The sequence below is a fragment of the Pteropus medius genome, unplaced genomic scaffold (assembly GCF_902729225.1).
Source record: "Pteropus medius unplaced genomic scaffold, Ma_sr-lr_union100, whole genome shotgun sequence".
Classification (NCBI taxonomy): Eukaryota; Metazoa; Chordata; class Mammalia; order Chiroptera; family Pteropodidae; genus Pteropus; species Pteropus medius.
The window spans coordinates 4455746-4477087 of NW_024354499.1; the positions used below are offsets into that span (position 1 = coordinate 4455746).

General features: G+C 43.6%; 1 protein-coding gene across 1 annotated transcript in view; it reads right to left on the reverse strand.

Moving 5' to 3' along the window:
* Positions 1-2134: 2134 nt before the first annotated feature.
* EXOC6B (exocyst complex component 6B) overlaps positions 2135-21342 on the reverse strand; it is a 517527-nt gene continuing 498319 nt past the window's right edge. Inside the window, exons 21-22 of the mRNA XM_039852508.1 lie at positions 9813-9925; positions 2135-5599 (exon numbers count right to left, since the gene is read on the reverse strand). Coding sequence (XP_039708442.1) covers positions 5473-5599; positions 9813-9925 — 240 coding nt within the window. The 3' untranslated portion in view covers positions 2135-5472. The remainder of the gene's footprint in view (positions 5600-9812; positions 9926-21342) is intronic.

A 21342-nucleotide genomic window follows, 5' to 3' on the forward strand; every position in this document is an offset into this window, starting at 1 on the left:
GATTGAAACAGATAGAGGGGTTGCTCTCCCACACAATGCCCAGGCCCCCACTTCCCTCCTCCTCTTCCTTCTACTTCCTCAAGAGCCTTTGTCTTCTGGTCCCTTGGGCCTGGAGCCTCTCTCATTCCTGGCTAACACTGCCCATTAAATTCAAAACTGAGACCTCTGGAAAAAGGGTCTGGCATTTTCCTTCCCTCCCTCCTCCTGTCTTCCACTAGCTATTACCCATCCTCATCTGCCTGCTGAGCAAAGCAGCCCAGCTACAAGAAAAGGGGCAAGCTGGTGACTGCTTCACATCCGTCCCTGGTTTTGTTTTGTCTGCCCAGCTCTGCCCTCAGAGTACTCCCCAAGGCTGCTGGCCCTTCCCTGGATAAGGCCTTGGGTGAGATGGTGCACCAGCAGCGTTCAGAGCTTCGGGAAATGTTCTGGGGTGAGTCACGTTCAGTTTGGCTTTGACAGCCCGAGCCTCTGTACCGGCCCCCGTTTGCAACCTCCCCAACCAGCTGGAAAGGTCTACGTTCAGAGGTGCAGAGTCATGCCCCCCTCAGTACCCTAATCTGGTGTGGGGAAAGCTGGGAATGGTGGCTGTCCTGGCCTTTTATGTGACCTGGGTTTCATGTGGGGGCTCTTGGAAAAGGGGGCTGGCAGAGCTCCAGGTTTTAAAAAATTTCCTGCCAGAACCATACAAGGCAGGGAGAGAAAGTAACTGCTCAAAGCTTCTGGCTTTCTCTCACTGGGAGATTCACATTTCCAAAGAGATTTGGTTATTATTCAGTATTTTAATCTTGAATCTTTCTTAGATATTGATGAAAGCCAGAAAAATGGGTAAATGTAAGCCATTCTAAGGGTTTGTGGACCCCTGGTTAAGAACTCCTGAATTCTAGAAGGGGTTCCAAAATGAGAGCAGAGAAGTTTCCAGGTGGTGTTGACGGAGATTCTACCTGAAGGACTGGCTCTACTCTGAGCCAGGAAGTTGGCTGGCTGATTTGAAAGGCTTGTACCCGTGCTTGTACCCGAGGCTCAAGGGGCCTCCCTATGATGACTGCTGTACTGGGTATGCGGAGGGAAAGCCAGGAGGCAGAGAAGCTCTGGGCACTTTTGTCCAATGCTCAGCCCTGAGGTATGCTATGGAATTGGAGGTGAGGAAGAGAAAGGCCTTAAATACATATGCTATGTCTAGGTACTGGCTAAGCATTTTGACCATCCATAGCTCATTTACACTTCACAAAAACAAACCTATAAATTAGGGACTATTATTCCACTTTCACTGGATTATGAGATTTAGAAAGTTAATTGTACAAGGTCATCCAGCTGGCAAGTGGCACAGGAGGCATCAAAGCCCAGGTCTCTCAGCCATCAAAGCCCAGTTGTAGAAGTTAGACTTGTTACTGCAGAAATTCTTTCCATCCTCTTCCCATGGCTTCCATGCCAGCCTCGGGGCAAACAGGCTGGCTGGGTGCTGTAATACCATCTCCAGCCTTACTCACCATAGTTCCAGGTGTGCCTACCAGGTGCTTCACTATCCTCCCAGCACGTACCAGACTCATGCCGACTTTTCACTCTAATATAGTCTGCACCAAAAATACTCCCATAGCTTAACAAAATTTGAATTTAATTTCTTCAAGGCCCAGCTAACTCATATCATGCTTTCTCTGTGCTGTCTTCTCTATCAGACCCGTTCCTACACCAGGCCGTGATACCTGTCCCTCTCCCCTACGGAGCTCTAAATTACGCTTTCTCCCTGTCCCCCAGCCTGGTTTTGTTCTGGATAATTAATTCTATATCACTCCGTCTTGACTGGGAACCTTTCCATGGCAGGACCGGTGTTCAAAATACATCGGGCCCAAGTTGCCTGGCCCGGTACACCACATAAACCAGGCATTTCGAAAGTTATTCCTCTTGATGATGATGCCAGCGTTAACTGTGTAGACAGGAAAACCTAACCCAGTAGTTCTGGATGTGTCCAACGGCTCCTTGCCTTGTGTGGCAGGTAGGCTTTCTCCTCCCCACCAGGCTTTGCCTGCTCTCGTCCTCAGGCCAGTTGACAGGGGTGTAATGACTGTCATCCAGTTCACCAACCAGAGCCGCAATATGCAAAAGGTGTAGGAGAATAAAAAAATCCATGAGACGACACTGTGGTTTTTGGAACAGGTACATAGGCTCTCTCGTTTAATAGCAGTTAGAAGAAGAAAACGTACAGGAGGAATGAACATGCTCTTTCCATACAGGAGGTTTTCCACTAACCACGAGGCCCATCTGTATCAGTAGCTTTACTAGTGAGTTTTAAAGAAAAAAGTTCCCTTTAGCGTTAAAAATGGACTCCCCTAAATTTCCTCCATAAATGTGCAACTATATTTGTGCAAAATAAAAAGGCCATTTCCAACACATTAAAAGTAATTGTGAACACAGACTAAAAAACAAAAAAAGATAAGAAGGAAAAAAAAAAAATGAGGCCATTGAAGCACCCCGGAGCAGAGCCCTCGGAGAAGGGCGGCTAAGGCGGGGGATTTCTGCAGCAGGCCCCAGGGAGTGTGCTCAGGGGCCCTATGAGGAAGGTCATGGTCAACGGCAACCTTGGGATAAAGGACCCTGGGTCTGGGACTTGCTGAGCAAGCACGTGTCGAGTGTGCAGGAAAGCCAGGCTGGCTTAGAGGCCTGAGAGACCGTTAGGTCTGGTAAGCAGTGGCAACACTGGGGAATGCTCCCCGGAAGCTTGACATTCTCTTTGCCAGTGGAGACTCTGCTGGTACCAAGTGGCAGGTCCTCTTCTCCATCAACCAACGGCTTCGTTTACAGTCTACCCAGAGAGATTTTCCTATGAGTGTTAAAACTGTGCAAGCTGCATATATTACTGCCGAAGCCCACTAGGGTCCCAAACCAGACTGTCCCTTCAGGAACATGGACGCGGTTTCCCCAAGAACTTGGCCAAGGGTTAATTCCGTCTAGAAGGCTGGTAGGCTTCTGGCCACCCAAGCTCTCGCCCTCTTATTGAGGTTTTCAAGGGCACTTCTAGATCTCTGGGCACTTGAGGCCAGATCTTAGGAGTCTGAGGGGCGTGGGCATGCATGCTTTGCACAGGTCCTCTGAAGAGCTGGCCCAGCTAGAGGCCTACAGACAAAACTAAAAATCCTACTTCACGGATTCAAACAATTTGGGACACTGCTGGTCCTTGATCTTTTTACCTTCCTCTGTCCACCAAGAGTGTGTCTCTACAACTCAATAACACCTCAATACGACAAGACAACTCAATAACGGCATGTCGGTTTTGTTACAGAAGTTGGAAGGCAGACTGAGGGAAAAAGAGATCTACCACAGGGTCCACCCTTATGAGGCTGGAGCTTGAATCAAGTTTTTCTTTAGAGGGGCTTCTGTGAGCAAGGTGCAGAGTAACCCTCATTCCTCTGCCCTGTTCACTTTTTCCTCTGGAGCGGTTTTTCCAGGGCACGGGTTTGAGACCAGACCAGCGATAATGACGAAAAGATAAAAATTGTGACACACTTCTGGTTCACTGCATTCCCACTTCAAAGTCACAGCGCTCAAAGCTGAAGAGATCTTGCTGCAAACTGGGGACTAGCGAGGGTGTTTTGGGTCCTTTTCAAGCAATAGGATTTCAGATTAGTGTAATCATTTCTTGCTCTTTTCAATAAAATCCAAGGCTTGGGAGATGGCATCTTGGGTTTCGCTCTCATGGGCCCATGCCTTCCCTTGGATTTTGAAGTTGTGAGTAGCAGCATCCATCCTTCAACCTAAGACACTGAGCCAACTGCCGTGCCCCCAGGATGAGACCCAGAAGGCACCTCAGAACTCACGTGCAGCCTGGCCTCTCCAGCTTTGAGGAAGTCTGCGTGTCCGTGTGCATATTCTCTTCCCTGTGGTTTTCAAGTTGCGATGGGACGGGGGGTGGGGACACGGGGCGGGGGGCAGGGGGAGGGAATGAAAAAGGAAGCACTGCCTTCCCCAGAAGCAACTCAGCTGACAAAGTTAGTGAAGAATTCTGTTTGATGAGTGTCCCCTCCCACTAATCCAAGCTGGAAATGCCTGTGTGGCTTATTTGTCATTGTTTGGTGATGCACAATTACACTCTTGCCAGTAGCCACAACAGCATCTTCCTGGAGCATCTTAATGTCCAGGTTCCTCTGACTGACCTTGTAGCAAAGCCCTCGCATTAAGCCTCAGGAGTCCATTTGGGACAGTGACGCTGTCTCCAAAGTAGCTGGTCCAGGCTGCCCACGCAAACTGTAGAGTTTGAGGGATAGGATCACAGATAACCTTTCTCAGACAAGACCAAAAGATGGTCTATGGGAATCGCAAAAGAGGACGGAAGCTCTGGGCTTTAGCAAGAGCATCATACCTAAGATATGACTTAGTGAGGGGCAGTTGGCCCAGAGGCAACAGACCACTAGCCGTGGCTGGCCCTGTCTACTTCATGGCTCCATTGCTAGAGGCATCCAGTCCAGCTGTGGCTGCCTCCACAGGGCAGCGCTGGTGTCACTGCCTTTAAAGATGGTGACCATAAAGGTGGTTTTAAAACACAAAGGAACAATCTCAAGTAATTTTCAGGTTTTACCTAAGAGTAAAGTAAGGGTCATTTTTAGGCTTCTGGGTTCTGACCTATCCCAATGACACGGCCAGAGGAGGCCCGGCCTGAGACTCTCTGTGAGGACCTGTGGAAATAACTGTTGACCTATACCCCCTCTTCCCAGTGCCCCGACCCTGAAGGGAGAAAATGAGATGAATGCGGAAGGGGCTGAGGCTCCGATTCCATTCACGCTGGCCTCCTGGTGTGGGGGTATCAATCTACGGTTAGTCATGGGGCCCAATTACTATCACTACCCACTCAGCTGTATCTTGCCCCCCAAAAATGAGCAGTCAAGCACTGGGTCAGATCTAGGCTAAAGAAACCGCCATCCTTGGGGGATTAGAGTGAAGCTGTCATCTTGCCACATGCCCTGCTTGTTCGCCAGTTAATGAGAGCCAGTGGACTGAAGAGATGAAGCTCCAGAACTGTGTGCTAGTCTTTAACATACTAAATACTAACGTTTTCCAGGCCCTTTCCTTACATCAGGAAGAATCAGCCTCACCGATGTGGTGAACGGGACACCCAGGAGTGGACAGCATATACTGTGTTATCCTTTGCCTGCTCGCCTACCTCCCAGTGCGAAGCACCCATTTTGTTTCTGTAGTTCCTGAGCCCCAGACCTAAGCTCTAGAGCCTTTGATGAAAAGTGGTTCATCATACTGGGACTGATGACACCACCATCTTTAGGATAAACAGATAGTGTAGTAGTAACTTCCCCTGAGTCCCAGCCTAGCAATATCTCATATGCTTTGCTTATTCTTGTGCCTCTTTTACTATAGGGAAAGGTTATGCGAATACTGTACATAGGTTATTAAAAAAATACATTTCTCTCTTTGAAGAAGAATGCACAAATGCAGGGTAGCGAGCAGCCTCTGTGGGCCCGAGGCCAGCCCTCACGAGTGGTGGCTGCTGATGAGTCCCCGGAGCTGCCTGGCCACAGTGTCAATCAATTTTTGCTTGTCTCGCTCATTCTTCCGAAACTGTGCAAACACATTGTTCTTGCGGCTCGTGTCCTTCATTCTAAACAGAGAAAGAGAGCAAAGTGTTTGAGGAGACAACGGTGGAAGGAGAACTGGCAGGAGGTAGGTAGGATGGCATAGTGTACCTTAACTGCCACCCAGATTTGGGAGTCCAGAATATCCCCACTGTCAAGCTTATATTGATCTATTATTCAGGAAGCTAGAGTCTTGCTGGTACCCACAGCCCTCTCAAATTCAGTCACCTTTGGAAAACAGTCAAGAGCCAGCTTTGGAGGGGCCAATCCCCTTATCATCCATACCCGCCCTACCTACTTCATTCCCTTACCTCCAGGTACAGGTGCGGTGTTCTTGTGTCTATCACCTGTTACAGGTATCTGGAACATGCTACAGCAATGATGGTCAACAGGCTCTTACGGAATGTCTAGGATCTACTTATCACTTCATAAGCCTACTAAATCCTGCTAAGACTTCAGAGCTGGTGTTTGGAAGGTAAAGCAGAAAGATGTTCTTCACTAGAAATTCCATAAGGACATGAATGACAAAGCCACTGTGTAATTCTAAACCTCTCTACAGCTGGTTACTTTACCCCATCCCTAACAGAACTAAGGGCTTGACTGATCTCTTTTCTTTTGTCTCAGAGTAGGGACTCAGAGGTGGTGAGGTGGCAAAGAGGGCATGGTGCTGAGGAAAACAGATGACAAAAGGTTGGGCCATCCTCTCACTTGATAAATCAGGGTTTTTGGCAAGAGAAGCCTCTGAGTTCTCAGTGGCTGTCTCTATCCTCAGACCTTTGACCTTTGGAGAACTTTCTATTACTAGGTCATGCTGTAGCCCCAGAGATGGCATATTCCTAGAGCACAAACCCTGGGCAGTTCTAGCCAGTGGTCCTGGCAGATACAGAGACATGGGATAAAGAAAATCAAGGCCAGGCTGCGGCTGTCACGGAAACCCCCAAGTCTGACCAGGCCGCTGTGACAGAATCCAGGAATGTGCTATTCCCCACAGAGGGCCCATGACACCTGACATCTGTTGGTAACTGTTAACTCTGGCCCCAGCCTCTGCACACCACACCGCCAGCCCACAGCTGGTTCTCGTGTTAGAGAACCGAGAACACTGCCCAGACCAATTTCTCCCTGGGGTAGGTGTAGGCTGGTTTTCACCATCATCTGCCAGTAGCTGAGCCATCTCTCTGACCTCGTGGCTCCCTGGGTTGCACAGAGCCAGGCTAGAAGAGGGAAGGAAGCTGGCACTGAGGAGTAAGCTCCTCGCAGGCGTACTTCCCAGGGCGATTGTTTTCTGAGGGGTGGCCCGGTGCAGAGAGGCAGATTAGAGGCCAGGAGGTCAAAAGGCCAGAGATCTCACAAGGGCCTCTCTTTCTATGTGGTAAGAAGGTTCTGTTGAACACCATAAGTCTATGACTCTGGCTGACAGTGATGGCCACACCAAATTGGGATTTCTCTCTCTGACCTAAGCTTAAGGACCTTCTGACCGGAATTACTCATCAAGCAAACCGAGAACACTGCCTACAGTACACCCACCCACATGAGGAGGCCTGTGCTGGGAGGGGAGGAAGAAGGAGAGGGAACAGAGGTTTAGGTTGAAAAGAAAGCACAAGGGTCCTCAAGGCTGTGATTACTGTATTTGGTCCTTTCCATGTTAATTGCACAATTATGTTTGTGGAACTGGCCTGGTTTTAGATTATTTATCCCAGAGGAGGACTCCTTTTCCTTTCTTAGATATGCTATAAATCTAAACAAAAACAACACAAAATAAAAGAAAAGAAAGAAGGAAGAAAAATGCTTCCTACATTTATGGAACATTTAATTTAATATCCCATATGATCATTAGTTTCATGACTCCTCAAACCAGCCCAGGGACAGGCAGCTGGAGCTGGCTTTTAGCTCCTATATGGAAGCTCCTCCAATAAGGTTAAGAGTAAGGGAATAGGGTAGTCTCTGAGTCTCAGGAGCTAGGATTTCTTGACCATTAAGGTCAAGTTAGGATTACTTGAAAGATAAACTCTAGTGCCCTGATGGCTGATGGCGGCATGCTGGTTTGTACCCTAGAATGCTCTAAAACCAAAGAACCTTCCCTGCCTCCCATCCCATTCAGTAATCCCAGGATCCTGATCAACTTTGGCTATGGCCACCTTTCAATGACCAAGGGGCCTCTTCTCTCTCCTTGAATGTCCTCTTCACGTCTTTGGGTGTTTCCATTTCTCACCCTATTAGGAAGTGCCAGGTTGAAAGGAGAGAGGTCAAGCTCTGGTGGTATAGTTGGCTATGGGGAAAGCAGGAATGGGTCAGGTAAAGGGACTGATTCCTATGAGGCTGGGAAATACAGATTTTAGTGATCTGGCTCAACTATGTTTGGAATGAAGCTTTCAAACCCTGCTGATTGCTAGGGCTAAGCACATGGCTTTGTTATTGGTTAGGCCTCCAGAATGCTTTAGAGAGGCTGATCGTTTTACTCTATTGTTGATCTAAAGGAAGTGGATGAGCCAGTACTTCTTCAATCTAGAAAGTCTCAGGAACAAATGAGGAAGGGACTGTTCAGAGAGGTAACTGGCTGAAAGGGAACCCCAGAGCATGCTTGGACACATAATGAAAATGATATCTAAGCACCAACTCAAAAGCCAAAATGTTCCCCATTTCGGTTGCTTACCAAGAACTCTGGGATTAGGTCTTGTCTCCAAGAAAAAGCCTTACATGGGAGACATAAGATGCAGATCTTAAAGCCATGGGCCCTGCCACCGGGAGGTAGGGAAGACTGCTGAGGCGCTCCCTGCTGTTGGGGCTGAATTTCAGGCCCTCCACTAGCCCCAGAGTATTGTGTGTGTCAGGAAGGTGAGTGGGAACAACCTTTTCTTTACCTGACACCGATGGGGGAAATTCCTGCCACCACTCCCAGCCCCAAAGGAATTGGTAAGCCAAGGGTCACTCTAAGGACCAAGGATAGAGCGGGCAGCCAGCCACTTGGCACCAGGCTGGTTTAGTAGATTAGTATGTCAGAGAGGGGACAACTCACAGGGTAGGGATTTTAGTGTAATCATTAGTGTCAGTCAGGAAACCAGAAGGACTTGCCTCAAGTGATGGAAAAGGCCCAAGTGAATAAGATACTTACTCTCTAGATATCCTAGGGAGGAAGGTCATTGAAAGAGAGAACCATGGGAAACAAAGTTAAAATGGAAACATCAGTCTGTCTTGGTCTGGACAAGTTACACTCTGGGCTCTTAGTTTCTTGGCTCCAAACACATACCTCTGCATCCTGCTCTTGCTCACTTTCCACCTCCTCCCCTCCTATCCCCCTATCATATTACATAGTAGGAAGGACAGACCTTAGCCTCTCCTTCTGCTTAAGGTGCCATTCTGACCTCCTAGACTCTAATCCTTGCCTTCCTATGATTTAGACCTGCTTGACTAGCCATCTCTATGTACTTGCCACATTGCCTAGATGCAGGATACTCTTCTAAGAGACTTCTAAGAAGCTAAGGGTCAACTAGTTTGAAGACAAGAAAAAGCTTCTCTTCTTGGTCTCTGGCCTGCCAGCTCTCAACTAGGTTAGCAAAAGCCAGAGCGAGGCTGCAATGCAGAGCAATCCCGGCATCTGGATGACATGTTGGTTAGCTGTGAGATGTTCTGGATCTGGCTAACCCAGTCTCAGTGGTAGCAACCTTTGCTGACTAGTGCCTACCAGGCAGGAATTAGATACTTTTTCCAAAATTGCTTTCTTGGGATAGTCAGCACAATCAAGCTTAATCTGGCAGGGAGCAGGGGTTGGAGGCTGGGCGCTGGTGAAGGTTTCAGTAAGCCTGGGAGTTTCTCTGCTAGGAACCGGAGAAGCCATCATCTGTTCTGTGTGGCCGTTCTACCCATCATCATACCCCAGACAGTTGGGGTCAGCCTTACTCTGTTCATTAGGCTGGCCTGAGCTCCAGACTAAGGCACCTTCTTTTCTTCTCTTGCCATCTCTAGTTAAAGATAAGTCACCCCATTAGGCTCCAAGGTAATGTCAGAGTCCAACTGACCCATACTCAGCCCACCTCGTTGGGTTTCGTAAACTAAGAGGCTACAAGAAGACTGGCCTGCCAAACCTAACAATGGAGACTGCTGAGAGCATCTATGGCAACTTCAAGAACAGGAAGTCTCTGCTGCTGCTCTGAGGTACTAGTAAAGACAAAATTCTCCTCTATATCGCCACCCCCACCCCCATCTCCTCACTTCCCCACACAGACTGCTGAACTGCGTACTCACTTCTCGAGCAGGGTCAGAGCCGTCACCGGGTTTACCCGGAGGTACTTGCAGTTGGGCTGACCATAGTCAGCAAGGTAGGTGGACCAATCCCACTGGATGAAGAGATCCAAGAGCTGTAAAACATCCAAATCCCCACCCCAGAGATTAGTCAGACAGACAAAACAAACCCCTCAGAAACCCCTAGCATCCTTCACTATTAGCTAACAGTAAATTTGAAAAACGAATATAAAAATGTAATAAGAGAAAGAATGGTTATAGATTGTAATGCAACCAAGAAAATAAATGAGTAGTTGTTAGAAGTAAGAGTCATCTCTGCCATAAGCACCATCATGTTGCTAAGACTATATGCTAGCAGTTAGCTCTCAAAGGCAGGCCTGTAATAACATGGGACTGAATCAAAATACAGGACTATCATAATAATCGCTCACTTATTTAATAAATACTTATCAAATGCCTTCCGTGTATCAAGCATAATTCTAGAAGCTGAGAATTCAACAATGAACAAATAAAGGTGGATGAAGTCCAGTGGCACATCTGTAACTGTATCAGCTTTCAGGTTAAAAGGTCTGAGTTCAAGTACCAGTTTCATGACTTGCTGCATTGACTTTGCCCAAGTTACTCAGCTGACACAGACACATACACATGCCTAGAACAAACAGGACACACACACGACTGAGGATGCAGAGTCTGGAACTGGGTTACGAGTGTTAGAGAAGAGTGCCAAAAACTAGATGTGGATTTATAAGAAGACAATGAGTTTTTCTGAGGTTAAACTGAGTTCTGAGACTGGGGGAGATTTTGATTTAGAAAAACTAAATACATTTTGTCAAAGGCTTTCCTTCCCAGTCAGTTTTAGCCTCAAGTATCACTCTAACAAGTATTTAAAAATTTTAACCAAGTTAAAAACAAAACAAAACAAAATAGTGCCTTTCAAGGGTAGGGGTGATGAAAGGGAAACTGTTAGCTCCTTTCTATAAGCTTCTAGAAAGGGCGGAGTCCCAGACTCATACCATTGTGTAGAAGGCCCTCTAAGCAGTCTCTAGCAACGAGATACATTTAAGTGTTTTTTGGACACAGGACATTTTCCTACTTCTCCCTTTCTAAGAGATAAGGAGATAAGCAGGTGGCTGTCTCTCTGTGCAGAACAAAGGCAGAGAGGCCGAGAGTCAAATCCAGTGCCAGAGTCTGGGCTCCACCATTGGTCTCCACCATTGGTCTCCACTGCACAGCTGAGCAAACAGGTAGTGTGGGCCTCGTGCTGCTTGGCCAAGCCTCCACTTCCATCCATTCTCTTAGAATAGCTGTTATGAACTTCCTCAGGTGGGATGGGAATTGGCTGAAGTCCCAAGCCTAAAGTGAGAAAAGGCCCTACACCTTCAGCCAAGAAAGAGATGCTAAAGATGAGGGAGAGAATGGGAGAGGCAAATAGACATGTTGGCTGGCCCCAAAGGGCCCTCGCAGGCCTCTTTAGGCCACGCCTATGTTAGTCGGCAAGTAAAAGGGCTTCTATTGCTTCCTGCTGCTGCCCCAATGCCTCACAGAGCTCTCCTTTAGAAGGGGGTTTTCCCTGACTTCCTATTCTAACCTTGGGATTTCTGTCCACAGTGTCCAAAGAGCACTCAAGATAGTTCTCGATTTGTTCCGAAGAAGCAAAAGTGACACTCGGAGTGTCCCTTGTTCTAAAGGTCTTCTTGTGTGTTTTACAAATATTATGCTTTTCCCCCCAAATCCCAGGGAAAATTATGAAAAGGGATGGCATTTTCTTAATTAAAAATTCTTTCTCAGAAAATGTTGGAAAACCTTGGGGAGGCTTTTACTGTTTATACCCCAAGGAGCTAATAAAAGAAAAGTGAATGAATAACAAAAAGTTTAATTAGAAAATTTTGAAAATCTGATTTCGTAAAACTATTTTAAGTATTGCTTTTCAGATGTGGACATATACATGCATTTATGAAAACTACCTTCTCTTTTAATAAACTTCTACTTTCTGTGATGGAATTAACGGTGTCAGTATTTTCTGATTTGCTGCAAAGAACATCATGTTTTCCTGGCTGATGAAACCTGGGTAAATCACCAACGGGGTATAGAGGGCAGTTCAAGACTTAGCTCTATGGTTTACTATTTTTATCTTGTTGCCAAAGTCTCTTAATGCCAGTATTGAACCTAAGAGCTCTGGGATGACAAGCTACTTAATTTATCCCACTCGAGGCATGGACTCTGTTAAGCTCAGCCAGTGTGAGCCTGTGGATTGTGTGTGCTCTGCATCTGCGCTCTTTCCACAGTCCTCTAAGGTGGCCTCTACCTGGGTCTTATGGCCTCTTCCAAGAGAGATGGACATAGACCAGAGCCTGGGGGGTACTCAAGTATGTTAGCTGCCCAGAGCACAGTTCTTTGGGATTCCACAGAACAGCATCCTATGGGATAAGAGACCACGAAAACCAGAGGGCCAACTTATCGACACAGCACTTTGATTTCCAGACTATGAATTTCAAAGGTGAATCAGGCCCTCCCAGCCTGGTTCTCTACTTACGATGGCCTTGTTAGGTCTCAATAAAGTATCTCCCAAGGGTGCAGAGCATTCAGTCATCACTAATTATCACATTATTTTTTATTTTTTATATAATTTTCATTTGGAAATAATTTCAAGCTTATCAGAAAGATGCAAGAATAAGCACAATATGAAGAATACCACATACCCTCCACCCAGATCTCTCCATTGTCAACATTTTACTTACACCCTCTATCATTTGTATTTTTTCTCTCTTTCCACACATGTGCACACTTATTTCTTTTCTGAGTCTCTTGAGAGTGAAGTGCATATATTTCTCCAAATACTTCAATGTTCCTAAGAATTAGGGATATTTTCTTACGTAATCACAGTATAGTTTCAACTTCAGTAAATTTAGTATTGATAACTGTCTATATTCAGACTTTATAAATTGACCCAATAATGTCCTATACAGTCTTTTTTTTTTGGCTTTACTATAGCAAGTGGCTTAGGTTTAGGTATTACATTTGTTGTCTGTTTAATCTCCTTTAATCTGGACAATTTCTGTAGCCTTTCTCTTTCTTATATGATATTGACATTTTTTAATGTCCCCTGCTTCTTTTTTTCCCTCTAGTTTTGGTTTTTCTAATGCTTTCTCATAATAACATTTAAGACGTGCATCTCGAGCCAGAATACGACATGAGTGATGCTGTGTCCTCCTCAGGGTATCAGCATATCTGGAGGTATACAATGTTCATTTGTCTCTGGTGGCACTGATTTTGATCACCCAGTCAAGATGCTGTCTGATTTCTCCACTCTCTGTGTGTTATGTTTTCCTCTGTGACTAGTAAGCAACTGAGGAGAGAATTTAAGAGCATGCAAATATATTTCTCCTGGTTAAAGTTTCCCCTTAGACTTAGTATCCATTGAAGATTCTTGTCTGATTCAGTCTTTACTACGATAGTTGCAAACTGATGACATCGCAACTTCCCCCTTCTCTCCACATTTACCAGCTGTCACTCAGCATTCTACTGGAACAAGTGCTCTCCTTTCTCCCAAATTCATTTATCTATTTATTATTGGTATGGATTCACCATTTCCCATTTCTTCAATGCCTTATATTCATTACTATACCTATTATTTTGATGCTCGAATTGTCCCAGATCCAGCAAATGGGAGCCTCTTCAAGCTGGAGCCTGTGCCCTTGTGACATGCACTTTGCTTTCTGGTATAAGATATTGCAGGCTCATCTTGCAGCTACCATGCCTCAGTTCTGCAACCAGTCATTTCTCTGAGGTTTCTTTCAGTGGAAATGTTATTAGAGATCAAGTTTTGGGTGCTAGGTGTGCTTATTGCTATTGCAGTGTCTTTTTAAAAATTGTTACTGGGGGCAATCTGGGAATTAAGCCCTTTCAACAGACATAGCTAGGAAATGTATGCATGTACATATACACATGCACACATATTACACACATACATACATATGTGCTTATATAAGCTGTGCATACACGTTTTAGAAATCATTAAGTTTACAATTCCTTCAATTTTAATCATACAGAGCTCTTTCTTGCCTCCTTCTATTCCATACATGTACGTGTTTTTTTTCCACAGTGAGAATCCTGGCTCTCAACATCATTTCATTTATTAATTTGCTCAGTCCTATAATATATCTAAAATAGTTTCAGGATTGTTTGTACATACCACTACAAAAAAAAAAAAGCGCCTACTAAAAAAAAAGTTCAAATTCATCTGCAGTTCTCCCTCCTAACCCAAGATTGAGCGTGTACAAATACTGTGTCCATTAGTCACCTGGATTAGTTCTTTTTTAATTTTCCCTTCAGTTTAGCTATGGCATTCATCTAAATACAATTGGGTTCATTTGTTTCCATTTGCTTTTAGTTTTCGGCACCTCCCTCCCATCCCTGTTAATTTTTTAAATATGTAGGACATTAACGTGCTTCCACAAGTCAAAACTATACAAAAAACTTAACTCAGAGAAGTGTCGCTCCTTCCATTGTTGTGTCCCTTTTACCCCAGTTCTTGCCTTGCCTTATAGGTAACCAACTTGACTGTTTCTGGACTTGGCTTTCCTAAGTTTCTGTTTGTAAAGATAAGCCAATACACATACACTTTTAAATCTTCCCTTTGTTCTTTCACATAAAATAGCATACTATACATGCACTTTAAGGCATTTTATTTCTTGATGTTTACAACTAGGTGGTGGATAGAGAAGAAAGAGGAAGGTCAGACGTGGCAGACTTGAACCTAAGACTGATATTCCCCAAATTTTATTATTTGAGTATAACCTTTGCAATTTTTACATATCCCCATGCTATATGTTATTTTTACTTAACATTTTTTCTTTGTGTTGATTCACGTTTTGATTATAATAAAAATGTAAAAGAACAATTTCTATCACTATTATAAATGGAAAACCACTCTTGCTTGTCACAAAGAGAAGATAACAAATACTAGCACCACAATGAGATGTTCTCTTTGTCATCACAAAGACTAAAAAGAAATAGCTTCCTTACAACATGATTTAGTGTTTATAATGGTGCATCCAGATGCACCTAAACTTGTATCTTGATTACCACTTTATATGATCTCTTGTACCTCTAGTATTCCATCTATCCTATGTTTCGAGATTAGTTTGTGACTTCAGCCAAGAGTTGAGTGATGATGGTGTGCCTGAAATAGAGTTAAGTGGCCTATGCGTACAAAGAAGCACTTATAAGTTTTAGCTAAGCATCAGTCTCACTATGAGAAAAGATCAGTGTACACACAAGCCTGGTGTCCTGGGCGAGTCAGGAGGTTCCACAGCCAAGGCTCTGGTTTGGCTGGTGAGGTCTGGTGAGCCTGGATGGGCTGGGTACAACCACAAGGATAGTTCATTTTTTTCTCATAATCAGGTAACCTCTTTAGTTGTGGGTTTCCTTGCCGTTGGCTTTTGATGTTCTTACGTCAGAACATTGTTAAAATTCTTGATTCTGCATGTGATGACTTACAGAATTTATGGAACCACACTTTGGACCTGCATTATGGTCATTGTATTTATATTTCCTAAGAGTTGCAGAAAAATTATAACCTCATTAAATTTAAAAAGTTCAACTGAAGCAACTTTTTCCAATATTTACTCATACAATTTGAAATATGAATAATAAAACTTATTTGCTTGTCTCAGATGTTCTTAATGAAGATGTAGACCCAGTGAATTAAGCAAATGTTTTAAAAGTATCTAATATGTGCAAAAAACAGGGCTGGGCCTTTCAAGTGATATTAAAAGAAGTAGTTTCCCATCATATAGGAGAATAAGAGCAAAACATGAATAACCATAATCCAAGTCAAATTAGTTAGTGCTATTAAGTGACATACTGACCATTCTTCCTTGTTGAACTATCAACTGAATATTTTGCAAAGTTTTGCACTTATAGCAGAATTTAAGCAGCAAATATAAATTGTGTTACAGACCACATGCACGCACACACACACACACACTCACATGCACACTCTCTCTGAGTGTACTTTAAGTTTATTCTGGTTATCATATAATGCCTTACAGGTGATGGGAATAATCTCAGCAATATCAAATACCAGTTATGCTTATATTTGTCATAGAGTTCAATATGGAAATCTGCTTGCATTTTATTAATATCACTCTTTAGATTAAAAAAATATTTTGAAATAATTTTAGACTTTCATAAAAGTTACAAAAACAGTTTAGACAGTTCCTCTACACCCCTCACCCAGCTTCTCTACTGTTCACATATTACATTACTACACTACAATGATCAGAACAAAGAAATTAACATTGATACGATACTATTAACTAAATTATGACTTTATTTCAATTTTTCCAGATTTTCCACTAATGCTCTTTTTCTGATCCAGTCCAGTATTCCAAATCACATTTAGTCAGCATGTATCCTTAGTCTCTTCTAATCTGCTACAGTTTCTCATTTTTATCTTTCAAGACCTTGATACCTATGAATAGTTTACTTTGGTCATTTATTTTGTAGAATGTCCCTGGGTCTGCCCAATATTTTCTCATGGTTAGATTTTGAACCAAGGAAACCTTGCCTCCCAGGGACACCTGGCAATGTCTGGAGACATTTTTGGCTGTCACGAGGCTGGGGGTGGTGGTGATGCTGCTGGCATCTAGTGGGTAGCAGCCAAAGATGCTGTTAATCATCCTACACTGCGCAGGACTGCCCAACCCAAACACAGAACTGCCCAACCCAAAATGCTTATGGTGTCGCGCTTAAGACACTCTGGACTGAGGTTTTGCGCGTTTTTGTTTGTTTGTTTTGCAAGAATACTATAAAAGTGATATGTTCCCTTCTTAGTGCATCATACCAGCTGCACACGATGTCCATGTATCTCATTATTGATATTAACTTTGATCGCTTGGTTAGGTAGTGGCTGATGAGTTTCTCCACTGCGAAATTGTTATTTTTACCTTGGTCTCTGTGTTAGGTATTTGCCTGAGGCTAAGTCAAATTTCTGAACAATCTTTATCTTTGCTTTTGCAATGGTAGCTGAGAAAGGCTAGGAAAAATCCAAATGAGTCAAAGTGAAAACTTGTCCGAGGCCCCAAAGTAAGTTAACTGGACAGAGTACAGATAGCATTATAACAACAGAACAATGCAAACTTCCAGGAAAGGCCTTCAGCATGAGATATTATTGAGATAAAGGAGGCCTCTGTTGGTTCCTATTAGTGCGAACCAATGCATGCACTTCTCCAGCAGAAAACAGAAGTACTTCAAATGTGAGAATAGTTCACTCGTAAAGGAGTAGAAGGAAATCTTCAAGTAAGAGTTAAAGACTAATGTTCAATCAAATGATTCTGAGGTTGCCCTTGTGTTTTCTTAGGCAGAAAGGATTACCACTCCACCCCGCAAAAAAACACCTCAGAAAGTCAAAATGAGCCTGGTGAAGCATGTCCTGCCTGTCCCCGTTATGGGACTAGTGTCACTACCAAATCAATTTATATTGTGCCCGCCTTTGGTGAGGAGAACTGTTTTATGTATGTTTGCCTTCATCATCAATTACTGTGATAGGACCCTCATCTCCCACGTAGATGGGGAGCTCCCCAAGGATGGGAGTTTCCTCCTTCTGACTGCTCCACGGCATGGACTAGCATAGGCTACATTTCCAGCAGTAAGTCAGCAAAGACATGTTAAATGGAATTCAAATAGGTGAACAGACTTTTATAAGAATGACATTGGTTAGATGGTGAGACAGACTTATAATTTGTGTTTCTCACAACAAACTTGCCAAATGGACCAGACCTAGGTCCTGACCGGTACTAGAAGAAAGGTTGTATGAGAAAGATGGAAACATCAAATGAGAAAGATAATAACCACGATGGGTGAGTGGAAACCCAGCCCTGGATATTTGATTCCAAGGTTCCAGGGGAAGATACCTATGATGAGTGAATGGGAACTCAGCAGATGTTTGGCTCCAAGGTAACATCTGGGCTGGCTCCTGGTAGGAAGCATGGGGCCCACCTCATGTTAGAAAGACTTCCTCTTCCCCGAATACCTGCAAAGATTCCATGGGGAGCGAAGGACTGTAGGAACTAAGGTAAGATACAAAGACACACTGACAACAGCTACCCCTCTTCCCTAGAGGCGATTTCCTTTACGTGTTTTCTTTTCCTTTCACAGGAACACTGAGTCCTGCAGAGAAGTGCGCTCCCAAAGCAGGTGTGTCCTTGGAGTAAACTTGATGTATGAAAACCTGAATTTGCACTTTATATACATCCTCCCAAAATTCTTCACGTTAAAGAGGATAGACTACAATATGATTTCAAATAACATGTTCCTTTGGTGCACTTAACATTAAATCTAATTGCCCAAATTCTAAATATGCTACTTCTTCAGAACATGGCTACTATATAAGTGCAGTATATTTACTCAAGAGAACAGTAATATTCAGAACAAACTAGGAGAGATTTCCTTTGTTCACTCCCTACCTTTGACAGGATGAAACCAATCACATCATTTATAAAGAATTTTTCGTAAAAACTGATGCACAGGTGCCTTTCAGGAGGCAGTTTAGTACAGCAAAAAGAGCCTTAGGCTGGTGGTCTCCTGACTGAATGTGTGACCCCAGGTAAGCCACCAAATCTATTTTTCTTGTTCAGATATGAATCATAACAGTTCCTATCAACAGCTAAAGGCAGATCAAGAGAATGATTGCGAAAAGTCCACTAAAAACAGAGAAGTGACTGATGATTCATTTGTGTTTATTGCCCAAGATCTCTCCTAACTCCTTGTCCCTAGGGGTGCTGCGCCACTCATTCAAAGGACAGTACATATCCTCACACAGAAATCTGGGCAAACACAGGAAACAGAAAGCAGGATTTTTTTTTTTCTTTTTTAACAAATTGAAATTGAGTACCAACAATGAATGTATCAGGCACTCTTCAAGCACATGAAAGGATGAATAAGACATCTCTAGTCTTGAGGAACTCAGTCTGGTAAATAACATATAGAATAATGTAAGCTCTCTAAAAGATACGCTAACAGGGTGCAAAGAAAGTTCAAAAGAAGGACATCTAAGTCTGAGCCAGGTAGGTGGGGATTGCTCTAAGAATAAGCAAGATAAATGAGGCAAGTAATAAATGGCCTCATACACTAAGCTAAGGAGACTGAATTTTAGTCTGGAGGCTTCTCTACTCCTTTTTTCATCAAAGTTGCTATCTGTTTTCTTTGAGATTATGGGATAGAAAACTACAGCCTCCACTTGTTTTTGTAAATAAAGTTTTATTGGAACACAGCCATGCTCATTGGTTAACAGATGATTTACGACTGCTTATGTGCTTTAACAGCTGAATTAAGTAGTGATAGAGGCCATATGGCCTGAAAAACATAAAATATTCACTACTCAGTTCTTTACAGAAAAAGTTTGCCTCTAGATCCAGGCCAGGGAGAGCAGTGTGCTCTGAAATTCTCTCAGATGTAATCTGTCTAATATCTACTAAATTAAAAGAAGGAAAGGAAATGGTGTGAGGGCAACCCTTCTAATTGTAGTAAGGTGGCAAAACTTATCTTAACGTCTGGCATCAGAATTCTTTTAGGGCAGAGAAATGTGTTTGGGGAAAATCTTGCTTTGTAAGATCCCCAGAGTGACAAGACATTTAGTAGAGAAGAGGGAAGGAATTTGTTACTCTGGTTTTTGAGAGGTAGGGGGCTAATCCAAAGAGAGGAGACTTAACCGATATGTGTGAGAGGGCTAAGAAGGAAAGTCCTATTGGTATTATGGCCCCAAACAACTCTGGAGGCCTGGGATGTCTGGCAAGTGACTTTTTCGAAGCTCTTTGCTGTGTAGTAAGTATGTGACATAAATCTCCCCTAAAAATCCACTGTCTCAAACCCAATTTTTAGACGAACTACTCCGCTCTCAGTTGCTTGGGTGAACGATTTTTTTTTTTTTTTGCACTCAAAGAGGCTGAGTTTCACACTAGCCAACTGCAAAACTACACTATGGAAATGAGAGCCCAGAAAACAAGAAGACTGGAGGTCTCTAGGGATTTGCAGAAATCTGAAGGAGGCCTTCGGATTTTCCACATGGAACTGGGTGAGGAGAGATTCCAAGTTTCTCTGGGTCACTCTGTTAAAGAGATCTGGCTTTTACATGAATTTTGCAACTATGATCCCTCAATAGGCTGGCTCCTGGGCCTTCCAGAAAGGTCTGACCTCCTCTTCTTTTATTCCCTGGTTGAGTGAGGGCAGGGGAAGGGACAAGGAGTAGCTGTGCAGTTCCCTGCTTTTCCTCCAGCCCAGCTGCCAGGTGGATGGAGGCTTCATTAAGCTCCTTATCAGAGACCAAGCGCACATCGGCAGCTTCCCCTGAAAGAGACCATCACTCTGGGAAATATTTATTTGCCTCATAAATGTGGGTTTATAGGTTTACTATCTAAACTCTTAACCTCTGAGACTACCTTGGTAAAGAGAAAGATGGAGGCTTACGGCTCTCCCATTGTCATCAGCTGGTGCCCGGGGGAAGACTCCCAAATAAAAATGCCAACACCAAGCATTCCTTTGTGTCAGAGACTTCTGTAAGGCCATTTCACACTGACGACAGCATCTATCCTGCTGCAGGGGGCGGAAGGAAATCCTAATTGCACACTGGGTAGTAATAACTCTACTGTTCATACATGTTCAAGGGGAGGATGGGGAGGCCTCTGCTATGGGCTGACTGAGTTGCTCCTTGTTTGGGGTGGGAAGGCTGGCAGGTGTGGGTTTTAGATGGAGCTGCTGCCACAGATGTGGTCAAATGAAGTAGGAGCCATGGTTCATTTTCTTTCAGCAGACTGTGATAAAGATTCCTAGGTAAGTGGATTAGGGAACTACATTGTTGAATTTTTAACTAAACTACCCTCCCTCTCTGGCCAAAATGAATAAGTGGTTTAACAACACTCCTGCAAAGATACCATAGATTGAAGATAATATTAACAATGTAAGTATAAGCAAACACCAAGAAAATGGCAGAGCTCACACATCTTGGTACCCACGTGCAAGCTCTTGAGCACTCACGTTATAAAGTAAAAACAACAATGAGTTAATCAGATACGGTAAAGCCGTCCTCAAATTTGAAATGATCGAAAAGTCTATTTAAAATTATTTGTATCCATTATTGTGAATGATGAAATTTACTTAGCCTAAGTATATATTGTGCCATGAAATATTAATGATAGTAATACGTGCGTGTATACTCATCTGGGCATACACACAAGCAGATTTTGAAAGGTAATGATAATGTTGCCTCTTGAAATGCAGTGGGAAAGAGGGTGTGTGGCAGACTATCCCTTTGGTAGTTATTAGGTATCTAATTATGATTTGTTAATAAATTGTTAGACATACAAATATATTAGGGGTGAATTCTCAAGATTTTTTTTTGCTAACAGTAGTGGTCAATCAAAAAACTTTGGAGACACTGATTAGATAACCTGTAGGAAAAACTTATCGCAAATTCATAATGAAAATGATTTGGGTTTTCTTTTAAATGTGGATAAATTAATAAACATTAATTGCA